Genomic DNA, 12,210 nt, shown 5'->3' with positions numbered 1-12,210 from the left:
CCTCGTCTCCTAGAGAAGGAGAGAGAGAGAGGCAGAGATGGAGTTGGAGACACAGAGATGGAGAGACAAAAAAAGACACTGATGTGGTCAAAGGCTCACAGGGAAAGAGCCAATTAATGACTAGAAGCATCTTCCCTTCATTCACGAAAGAAATGCACTCCTATGTCCTTGTCTCCGATATACTCCCTTCTGTGGAAATGGAATAAGAACACATTACACAACACAACCCACCAAATATCCACAGATGTATATTCAAGAATACAAAGTCATGATACAATAACAGCTGTACTTATAGGAACATAAATTTCTCACTTTAGAACCTACCCCCAGGTATGTCTATACTTTGGACAAAATAAGACAATGTGTATGGAAAGACAGGTGAAAGGGACAAGGAGATTCCCAATGGAGAGGTGAGAGAAAGAGAAAATTAAAACGAAACTGAAGTTTTATTAAAGAAAGTGTGATACCTAATTTTCTGGGTTTAGAAAATAACTCATCAATGTAAGTTTCAGGCTATTCACCTTTTATTGCTTCAGAGTCACCTTCCATTAGGAATGCAGAGATCCAGTGTCCCTACCACCCTTTCCTCAGTAACCTCTGGATTCCTTGCTTGATCTCCTGGGTGCGCACTCCATAAACAATGGGGTTGAGGGCTGCAGGGATGACGTGGTGGAGGACATTGAGCAGGACTGGCACCTCAGCGCAGACCTTCTTCTTGGCCACATGTGTGAGGACGAAGACCAGCAGGACGGTGCTGAAGAAGAGGATGAGGATGAAGTGGGAGCCACACGTGCTCAGGGCCTTGGCCACAGCTCCCTCTGCCTTGAGTCTCAGCACAGCTCTCAGGATGAGGGTGTAGGAGAGGAAGATGAGGATGAGGTCGCATCCTAGCAGAGTCCAGCCTCCAGCAAACTGGTACATGCGATTGATGGTGACATCATCACAGGAGAGCCTGGACACAGACATATTGGCGCAGATGCAGTTCTCAATGACGTTTCTCCTGCAATAATGGAGCCGTGCTGAGAGAATGGGAATAGGCATTGTGAGAAGGACATTCCTGGCCAAAATAAAAATGACAGCCTTGGCCACAAATTGCTCATTGATGATGGACAGGTACCTCAGTGGGTGGCAGATGGCCACATAGCGGTCATAGGCCATGACCATGAAGGTGCAGGACTCCATGGCGAGGAAACTGTTCATGATGTACATCTGCAGGAAGCAGGCAAAGAAGCTTATGGACCTGAGGTCAAACCAGAAGATGGCCAGGACCTTGGGGATGACGGTGAGGCAGAGCACCATGTCCAGCATGGAGAGGAGGCTGAGCAGGTAGTACATGGGCTGGTGCAGAGAGGCCTCCATCCGGATGGTGACGAGGAGGGTGGCACTGGCCCCCATGGCCAGGAGGAAGAGGAGGCTGAGGGGCAGGGACAGCCAGAGCTGCCAGCTGGGGGACCTGACAAAACAATTCAGGAGGAAGTCTGAAATCTCAGTGGAGGTGGTGACATTGTGTTGTGTGGTCATATTTTGTCGTGTATTCCTACATCCTTCTTCTGGGAATCTGTAATTAGGATAAAAATTGGCTATTGACTACACAAACATGAATTTCCAATAATATGCCTTTCCTCTGTAAACTGTGTGCGTCCTAGCAGTTTATCCAAAGTAAGCAAATGCATCTGTTTATTTGTTGTGCCATGCTACTGGGGTATTTCTCTCATTCTAAGCAGCATAGAGGCATGAGGTAATAGCATTTGTTTATACATGCTTGATCTGTTCAAGGCTCAGTTTCAATGTAATTATATCCTTGCATATGAATGTAGAAACTACTTTTTGTGACAGGTGAGTCTAAATTTGTACTTGTGAGTTTCTTTCTTTTTGTTTTTTAATGCACACATAGGCTACCACACCTGCAACTTAACTCTAACAGTATATACTATAAGTATCAGAGCCAGCACGAAGTGGCGCTCAGAAGAATATGATCAGTCGTTTTGTCACCGTCATTCTGTCTTTTCAGCTGTATTTACTTTGCTTTAATTAGAGATTTAAGATAATTATGGAACTGAAATTAGTTATTTGACGTTTCGTCTGAAAAGTATTTCAAGTGGATAGGTATGGAATCCCCCTAATACTTGTTTTCCCCTCTGTTTATCAGCTCTTCACCTTTGTAGGATTCCTAATTTCTGGAAGTACCTTTTAAAGGATGATGGCCAATTTTGCCGAGTTTTGGAAGGGCCATACCTGCCGTTAAACCAGACGGGAAGGCAGTCATTCTGCGGGCAGCTGTGGGAGGCTGGCGACGTTTATCTTTATACTCCTGCCCTCTTCTGTTTCCCTTTTCAAGCATCGATGTCATGGACCAGGTGGGCAGTCCCCTGCTTCCAGGCACTGCTTTAATGTTGGCATTGCTTTCTATCACTCAGCCTTTTCCCCTGGCACTGTGGGAGGTAGCAGAGCCACAGAACTGAACAGGGAGCTGTTCTTACTCTCGAGGAGGTAAAGCAAAAACCTTCTTGGGAACAATGGGGAATCATAAGAACAAATGACAGGGTCTTGCGCAAACCATTAGGACAGGATGGGGAGGACTGACTAACTTTGACATGGGCGTAGGTTGGACAAGAAAGATTGTACATAGAGTGATGTGGTACCCTCATTTACATTAAAGGTGAAGGATCCTAAGGTTCTTCCCCTGATTGTGAAAGGGTCCAAGGAAGGCTGTAGCTTGGCAAATAGTATATAGGTCAGGTCTTTCTGGGATCCTTCAAGTCATGGAGTCCATTGTACCTAAATCTGTGTATATAGACAGAGTCTCTGTTAAAGAGTTATTTTGTGGGTTAGAAATTATTTTTCATCAGGAGTATTAGAACTACGCTGCTTATTACTCATTAGGCTCACTAATGTAACATAAAATTATGTTAGGTTTGGAAGTCTTACTACTTGTGGGGAACTATGCCCAAATATTCTAAGACTTTATCCCATTTGATCATTCAACATCCTATGAGATATATTATATTATTGGCACATTACAAACAACGGAAATTATATCTCAACATCTTAACCGTCCAAACTATTTTACCCTGATGCTAATCTTGCCTAATACCGTGGGATGGATTGGAGTAATTTCTAGGATTCCTTTGGACTTGATAAATAATTCTATGAAAGTGTACTTTCCCCATCAATTCTATTAAAAAGGAAGCAAACTTCCCCCTGGACATGATTAAGAGTCTTGACAGGGACTCTGATGGAGGAGAAATAATTTTGGAGTGGGGTCAGTGTGGTAAGGAAGTTTGCATAAAATGGTATATGGAGAGTGGACCAATATTTTCATACCGTTAGAAACATTCTATTGTTGGTATGTTTCACTCAACAAACACTGAGCTACCCACTGAGCCCTAGCAGCAGAGCATGTGAGAACACATAAGTCTTTCTTCCTCTGTCCTTTTCCAGTGTCAGTCTGCAATCAGAGCTTGCCACGGCACCGTCTGGGCTGAGGACCTAGAGCTAATGACTGGCTGGTTGCAGAGAGGGACACCTTGAAGAAGCCAGAGATGCTGAAGGTCAAGAATAAAGCAGAGACCCTATAGCCTCCCAGGCTTTTCCCCGGGTTGCAGGGAAGGTCCACAGCGCAGCACTGTGGTATTCCTGTGTCCAGGGGTCCCCCCAGCTCCACAGAGTTCCAGTAGAGCGACCTGCAGACCTGTCTCCCAGTGTTGTGTTGGACATCACTGCGTGCCCCCAGTGACTGAAACCTCGTGGATCCTACGGACATAATTTTCTGCTTTTGGCAGCAGTGGCATTTAGAAATTCCTTAGATAGAGCTGCAAGCTGAGGAACTACTTTCTGAGCCCCACTGATCCCCACCTGCAGCCTCTACCCTCAACCTCTGAAGTGAACTAGAGTAAATTTAATTCCAACCCCAGGAGTGAAACATTTGTAGGCAGAGTCTTTGCCTGAAGTCTCCTAAATTCCCACACTCAGAATCGAGAACCCCGATGCTCTCACTGGGGTCCAGATGATACACTTTCCAGAGCTCTCCTCCCTCCCCCCCGCATTATTCTCCTTTCCTAGGGACAAAGTCACACTTCTCTGCATCTCTGGCAGTGCCAAGCAAAGTTCAGAGAAGGCAAGAGGATGTCAGATGTTCTCATGGTGCCTTCTGACCTGAGGGAGGCTGCAGGCTGCACGGCCCTGTTTTCAGCCTGCTTTCGCGGTGCCAACTCCGGAATGGACAGGAACGCAGCTCCTGACTGAAGAGCAAGCTCTCTCCTGTCTTCTTGCTAATGATGGTATAGCTGGATCTCAGGTACCTTCTACCCAGGTGTACTTTCGGAGGGTGTGAAGCACAGGCTCTGGCTCCACTGATCCTGGAGTTTTGGTTAGGTCCCAACATACCTGGGGTATTTATTACTCTGGAGCCTAAGGGATGTCGCCCTCTAGGAACTTCTCCATCCTTCCTTCCTTGAACTCAAAGGATCCTCCTGGGACAGACAGTCAGGCACATTGGAAAAGAAAATGATTTCCTTTGTCTCTAAAAGAAAAAAGCCCTTTTAATTTAGCCGTTTGTTGGCTATGTGTCCTGTAGGGAGTTAGTGACTCTCCTAGGTTTGGGGTCTTATATCCATTCACACATGTTCATACTCATTTGCACACCCACACTCAGAATCTTCCATGTGTGGGCTTCCTCTATGTGCTTGTTAGATAGCCTCCCAAATCATCCTATTGGATGGAGCGATGTTAACTTATCATGACTTCTGTTATGGCATTGCAATGATAAATAAGCAAGAGAGAATTACTGAGAAAATGCACTGTAATTTTCAGAGAGAAAATCCTGCAGTAATTTCTGCTACAGTGAAAGATTTTAAAATCATATTTATATACATGTGGAAATTAGGAAACATGATTTGTTCCTTATTTTTTATTTTCACCTTGAGCCTCATGTGAATCATTCATGCTCCTCAAGTTGTCGAATAAGCACCATCTGTTTCTTTAAGGTCCTCCCATATTTTGCTCTATTTTTTATATCTTTTTCTTCTGCATATACCTACATTGCTGCTATTTATCTTCCCTTGAGCTAAATGGAAACTGTAGGATCCCTTCCATATTTCTTTCTAATTAATCTGCAATGTGCCTGTTTAGGTATATGTTCACTTATTTGTGGTTTTGGTATTAAATTTATAGAACTGTCATCAGGTTCTGCATCTGATACTGTTCTATATTTTCAGTTAAGACTAAATCTTAAAAGTCTGCCATGTTGCAGTGTGTAAGTCATCTTCATTATTGACTGCTGTGCAGTTTCCATTCTGTGCATTTTCCCTTTCTGTGTAAGTAGCTAACAGCATGTGACCTAAGATGAATTGTTACCAGAAATAATGTTACTGTCAATACTCTGGTCCACCTTTACTTATGGACCTCAAGAAGGTACATGTGCAGGAACTTTTTATAGTTGTGGCGTACAAAAAAATTTAACTTCAGTTGGAATTTCTCTCCCAAATATATATAACCCCACTGGAAATTTCTGAAGTTTCTTTATTTTTTACATTCTTTATACCATTTGATGCTTGTCTTTTGAAAACTGATGGATGTAAAGTAGCATCTCATTATTTTAATTTTAATTTCTTCTGACCAGGGAGCATCCTTCATTTTCTGTTTAGCCACTTTTGGTTTTGAAGCTGTGAAACCATAAGTGTTCACATACATGTTCACATCCCCTTCCATCTTTTCCTATTTATTTTTGTTTTTTCTTGCATATTTACAAAATCTCCTTTCAAAGTTTAAACACTAGAGTCCCCTGTTGGCTTGATTTTGCTAAGGTCTCCTGTAGTCTGACATGTATTTGCCAAATTTACTGTGTGCTGTCCATTATTCAATGGAAATCTTTCAATTTGATCAAGTCAAATTATTGTTCTATTAATGGATTATCCCTGGAGATCTTATTTCGGGATTCCACAAGATCACCAAGGTGTTTCTGTTTTGTTAATGTTTGTTTGATAATATTTTAATAATAAATTTTCTGACACAGGATTATTGCAAGGGTAAAATTACTTTTACTTTTTTACTGAATGAATATTTTGATCGTACTGTGTAGAAAGCATTATACTATGTGTTAGAAATAGAGCACATCAAAGAATATTTTCTGCCTCCTTAGGAGAAGGAGACCACACTTACAGCTACATCAAGGACCACACTAGCAGCAATTATCATACATCTTCTTACCGTGTCATATTATTCTGATTGTTACCTGATATTTCCTTTAGTCCTCATAACAACCTAGTGAGGTAGAATGGGGTGACGTGGGGAAAGGGGAAAGACAATAAAGAAAAGAAAGAAAAATTATAAATTACACCTAAGAAAATTCTTTGCATCTGTGTTTTGTGTGGGTTTCAGCCTGTCTTGGATACTGATGCTGTTAAAAGAAACGCCTAGTGTCACTCACCTGGGCCCATACTCCTTGCAACAGCCTTTACAGACATTTCTCCAACCTGAGCCGGTGTTGAGGCTGAACTAGCTTTGTGGTTTTTCCTGTGATTCCTAGACTCACATTTTCTGGATTTTATCCCCAGGCAAGGGAAATGAAAGCAAAAATAAACAAATGAACTATATCAAGCCAAAATGCTTCTGCACAGCAGAGGAAACCATCAGCAAAATGAAAAGGCAATTTATTGTATGGAAGGATATATTTACAAGTGATATATCTGATAAGGGGCTAGTATCTAAAATGTATAAAGAACTCATAAACTCAACAGAAAACCTGAAATAACCTTATTTAAAAATGGTCCAAGGACCTGAACAGACATTTTTTTCAAAGAAGACATGCAGGTGGCCAACAGACACATGGGAAGATGCTCAACATCATCAATCATCAGGGAAATGCAAATTAAAACACAATGAGATATCACCTCACATTAGCCAGAATGGCTAGTATCAACAAGATAAGAAATAACAGCTTGGTATTTCATCTAGAAATTCTGGCGTAATTATGTACTTATTTTTGATTAATATTTTAGAAAGCAGACACGTTTTCTGTGGGTTGTGCTGGTCTGATGAAGTGCCTCCCTTCTTCAATCCCATTTTCTTCCGTATGTCTTCAGTTCACAGGATCGTGTTCCTGCTTTGGTTCAAACTCAAGTTCCTGTTATCATATTCTGCTTAGTCCTTCAAATTCTCTTGTAGATTTGCACCCCAGCCTTCCGCCTAATGGCCATAGTATTGGACCTCTGCCTTAGGTGCTCCTTGGCTATGTCCTTCCTGTTGGCATATTCTGCTGCTGTGTTGGGAGAACTGTTATGAAATCTATTGACACTTTCCACTGCTTCTTGGACTCCTCTTTCTTAGAGGTTTAGAGCCTTTGCAGTTGTAAGCATGGACCTTGAGTATGTTCCTCATTGCTGCAACCCCAGAACCATAACAAAACTTTGTCTATATTTGCTGTAAATGCACACTTGTTAGACAATATGTTAGATGTTGGCCTCAAGGGCCATTATCATTCTCTGTATGCGCTTGATGATTGGATGTCCATATGTAATATTGTTAAAAGTGGTTGATATTTAGTATTTCCTAAGAGGTAGTAGTCCAAATTTACCTTAGAAGCTACTTAGTACCTTAGTACCTTTATACACGTAAGATGTTCCTCTTGGTGTTCAGTCATGCACACTTGAAACCAAGCCATTTAAATTATTTTGAAATATTTGAGAGAATGAAATTTTGAGGAGTTCTTTTTCAAATGAGAAAGTAAAAGTTTATCTAGGTGTTAACCAAGTTGGATCTTGATAGACTGCTTTTTATTTTCAGAAATGTAATTCAATGTTAATCTAGAATATATGCTTTTCAGGTATTGCTTTTTATTATGTGAGTATATGTTTATTTTTCAAAGAGTAGCTCATAGTGGTATCCAAGAGCAGAGAAATGAAATACCAATTTATTTTTCTTCGCTGTGAGAGGGAGGAGGAAAGAAATGGGCAGAGCTTTGTGGAATGAAAGCTTAAGTTGGTTGAGGATGTATGTGAGGTGCTTTATGTTAAGACCAAAAGACCCAGACTTTGGGTACAGTATTGGTAGTAGACTATGAAGAGATTTTGCTTCCATGGTCAAAACAGGGTAATACCCTTCTAAGTTATTACTGAGTCACAAAAGCTTACGTTTAGGAAGGATCTGCTAAAACAAATTGTTCATAGAGGAGTAATGTGACATACTATGAGACCAGCTCTTTTGGGCCTAAGTACTGATTGTTTTAGTTGTGTAAGACTTACAATTAGAACCTTTAACTCTCTATCCAGTGATTTCTTATGTTGCCTGGTACCTTACTGCCCATCATACCTTATTCCATTCCACATTCTCACCTGTTGAGAGGACTGTATTCCAAGAACTCTTATTGTGTTGCGCCTAACCAACCTTTGAGCTCCTGAAAGCAACAAAAATGTTCTATGTGTTTTTGTGTCTTAATAGTACACAGAAATCCTAGGACATATTGTGCTTCCTACCTGTCCAATTAATAAGCAAGCAATGTTTGAACAGCATGATTTATATTTCAATATGATTACTGGATCATATGTTACAGTCTTTAGAACCCTTTACCACATTAGCACAGCTGTGTGTGCACACCATGAACTACAACACCCTGGATCCAAAAGATGCATGTCCACAGCACACAGCCACTGGAAGGAGAATCTAATAAAGCTCATGGCTAATTGTTACACACATGAGCAACCCAGGTAGAAATCTTGTCCTTTTGCAATGTACACAGGACACAATACAAAAGGTCACCTCGTCTCCTAGAGAAGGAGAGAGAGAGAGGCAGAGATGGAGTTGGAGACACAGAGATGGAGAGACAAAAAAAGACACTGATGTGGTCAAAGGCTCACAGGGAAAGAGCCAATTAATGACTAGAAGCATCTTCCCTTCATTCACGAAAGAAATGCACTCCTATGTCCTTGTCTCCGATATACTCCCTTCTGTGGAAATGGAATAAGAACACATTACACAACACAACCCACCAAATATCCACAGATGTATATTCAAGAATACAAAGTCATGATACAATAACAGCTGTACTTATAGGAACATAAATTTCTCACTTTAGAACCTACCCCCAGGTATGTCTATACTTTGGACAAAATAAGACAATGTGTATGGAAAGACAGGTGAAAGGGACAAGGAGATTCCCAATGGAGAGGTGAGAGAAAGAGAAAATTAAAACGAAACTGAAGTTTTATTAAAGAAAGTGTGATACCTAATTTTCTGGGTTTAGAAAATAACTCATCAATGTAAGTTTCAGGCTATTCACCTTTTATTGCTTCAGAGTCACCTTCCATTAGGAATGCAGAGATCCAGTGTCCCTACCACCCTTTCCTCAGTAACCTCTGGATTCCTTGCTTGATCTCCTGGGTGCGCACTCCATAAACAATGGGGTTGAGGGCTGCAGGGATGACGTGGTGGAGGACATTGAGCAGGACTGGCACCTCAGCGCAGACCTTCTTCTTGGCCACATGTGTGAGGACGAAGACCAGCAGGACGGTGCTGAAGAAGAGGATGAGGATGAAGTGGGAGCCACACGTGCTCAGGGCCTTGGCCACAGCTCCCTCTGCCTTGAGTCTCAGCACAGCTCTCAGGATGAGGGTGTAGGAGAGGAAGATGAGGATGAGGTCGCATCCTAGCAGAGTCCAGCCTCCAGCAAACTGGTAGATGCGATTGATGGTGACATCATCACAGGAGAGCCTGGACACAGACATATTGGCGCAGATGCAGTTCTCAATGACGTTTCTCCTGCAATAATGGAGCCGTGCTGAGAGAATGGGAATAGGCATTGTGAGAAGGACATTCCTGGCCAAAATAAAAATGACAGCCTTGGCCACAAATTGCTCATTGATGATGGACAGGTACCTCAGTGGGTGGCAGATGGCCACATAGCGGTCATAGGCCATGACCATGAAGGTGCAGGACTCCATGGCGAGGAAACTGTTCATGATGTACATCTGCAGGAAGCAGGCAAAGAAGCTTATGGACCTGAGGTCAAACCAGAAGATGGCCAGGACCTTGGGGATGACGGTGAGGCAGAGCACCATGTCCAGCATGGAGAGGAGGCTGAGCAGGTAGTACATGGGCTGGTGCAGAGAGGCCTCCATCCGGATGGTGACGAGGAGGGTGGCACTGGCCCCCATGGCCAGGAGGAAGAGGAGGCTGAGGGGCAGGGACAGCCAGAGCTGCCAGCTGGGGGACCTGACAAAACAATTCAGGAGGAAGTCTGAAATCTCAGTGGAGGTGGTGACATTGTGTTGTGTGGTCATATTTTGTCGTGTATTCCTACATCCTTCTTCTGGGAATCTGTAATTAGGATAAAAATTGGCTATTGACTACACAAACATGAATTTCCAATAATATGCCTTTCCTCTGTAAACTGTGTGCGTCCTAGCAGTTTATCCAAAGTAAGCAAATGCATCTGTTTATTTGTTGTGCCATGCTACTGGGGTATTTCTCTCATTCTAAGCAGCATAGAGGCATGAGGTAATAGCATTTGTTTATACATGCTTGATCTGTTCAAGGCTCAGTTTCAATGTAATTATATCCTTGCATATGAATGTAGAAACTACTTTTTGTGACAGGTGAGTCTAAATTTGTACTTGTGAGTTTCTTTCTTTTTGTTTTTTAATGCACACATAGGCTACCACACCTGCAACTTAACTCTAACAGTATATACTATAAGTATCAGAGCCAGCACGAAGTGGCGCTCAGAAGAATATGATCAGTCGTTTTGTCACCGTCATTCTGTCTTTTCAGCTGTATTTACTTTGCTTTAATTAGAGATTTAAGATAATTATGGAACTGAAATTAGTTATTTGACGTTTCGTCTGAAAAGTATTTCAAGTGGATAGGTATGGAATCCCCCTAATACTTGTTTTCCCCTCTGTTTATCAGCTCTTCACCTTTGTAGGATTCCTAATTTCTGGAAGTACCTTTTAAAGGATGATGGCCAATTTTGCCGAGTTTTGGAAGGGCCATACCTGCCGTTAAACCAGACGGGAAGGCAGTCATTCTGCGGGCAGCTGTGGGAGGCTGGCGACGTTTATCTTTATACTCCTGCCCTCTTCTGTTTCCCTTTTCAAGCATCGATGTCATGGACCAGGTGGGCAGTCCCCTGCTTCCAGGCACTGCTTTAATGTTGGCATTGCTTTCTATCACTCAGCCTTTTCCCCTGGCACTGTGGGAGGTAGCAGAGCCACAGAACTGAACAGGGAGCTGTTCTTACTCTCGAGGAGGTAAAGCAAAAACCTTCTTGGGAACAATGGGGAATCATAAGAACAAATGACAGGGTCTTGCGCAAACCATTAGGACAGGATGGGGAGGACTGACTAACTTTGACATGGGCGTAGGTTGGACAAGAAAGATTGTACATAGAGTGATGTGGTACCCTCATTTACATTAAAGGTGAAGGATCCTAAGGTTCTTCCCCTGATTGTGAAAGGGTCCAAGGAAGGCTGTAGCTTGGCAAATAGTATATAGGTCAGGTCTTTCTGGGATCCTTCAAGTCATGGAGTCCATTGTACCTAAATCTGTGTATATAGACAGAGTCTCTGTTAAAGAGTTATTTTGTGGGTTAGAAATTATTTTTCATCAGGAGTATTAGAACTACGCTGCTTATTACTCATTAGGCTCACTAATGTAACATAAAATTATGTTAGGTTTGGAAGTCTTACTACTTGTGGGGAACTATGCCCAAATATTCTAAGACTTTATCCCATTTGATCATTCAACATCCTATGAGATATATTATATTATTGACACATTACAAACAACGGAAATTATATCTCAACATCTTAACCGTCCAAACTATTTTACCCTGATGCTAATCTTGCCTAATACCGTGGGATGGATTGGAGTAATTTCTAGGATTCCTTTGGACTTGATAAATAATTCTATGAAAGTGTACTTTCCCCATCAATTCTATTAAAAAGGAAGCAAACTTCCCCCTGGACATGATTAAGAGTCTTGACAGGGACTCTGATGGAGGAGAAATAATTTTGGAGTGGGGTCAGTGTGGTAAGGAAGTTTGCATAAAATGGTATATGGAGAGTGGACCAATATTTTCATACCGTTAGAAACATTCTATTGTTGGTATGTTTCACTCAACAAACACTGAGCTACCCACTGAGCCCTAGCAGCAGAGCATGTGAGAACACATAAGTCTTTCTTCCTCTGTCCTTTTCCAGTGTCAGTCTGCAATCA

General features: G+C 42.0%; 2 protein-coding genes across 2 annotated transcripts; both read right to left on the bottom strand.

The window, feature by feature from the left end:
- Window positions 1-573: 573 nt before the first annotated feature.
- On the bottom strand, window positions 574-1,521 carry LOC130684725 (olfactory receptor 56A3-like). Its single transcript, XM_057506626.1, has one exon. It carries the CDS (start codon window positions 1,519-1,521, stop codon window positions 574-576), a length of 948 nt encoding a protein of 315 aa, XP_057362609.1.
- Window positions 1,522-9,326: 7,805 nt separating this feature from the next.
- On the bottom strand, window positions 9,327-10,274 carry LOC130684724 (olfactory receptor 56A3-like). Its single transcript, XM_057506625.1, has one exon. It carries the CDS (start codon window positions 10,272-10,274, stop codon window positions 9,327-9,329), a length of 948 nt encoding a protein of 315 aa, XP_057362608.1.
- Between the last annotated feature and the right edge of the window lie 1,936 nt (window positions 10,275-12,210).

This window comes from Manis pentadactyla, chromosome 9 (assembly GCF_030020395.1).
Source record: "Manis pentadactyla isolate mManPen7 chromosome 9, mManPen7.hap1, whole genome shotgun sequence".
Taxonomy (NCBI): Eukaryota; Metazoa; Chordata; class Mammalia; order Pholidota; family Manidae; genus Manis; species Manis pentadactyla.
This window is presented reverse-complemented; position numbering and strand designations above follow the sequence as displayed.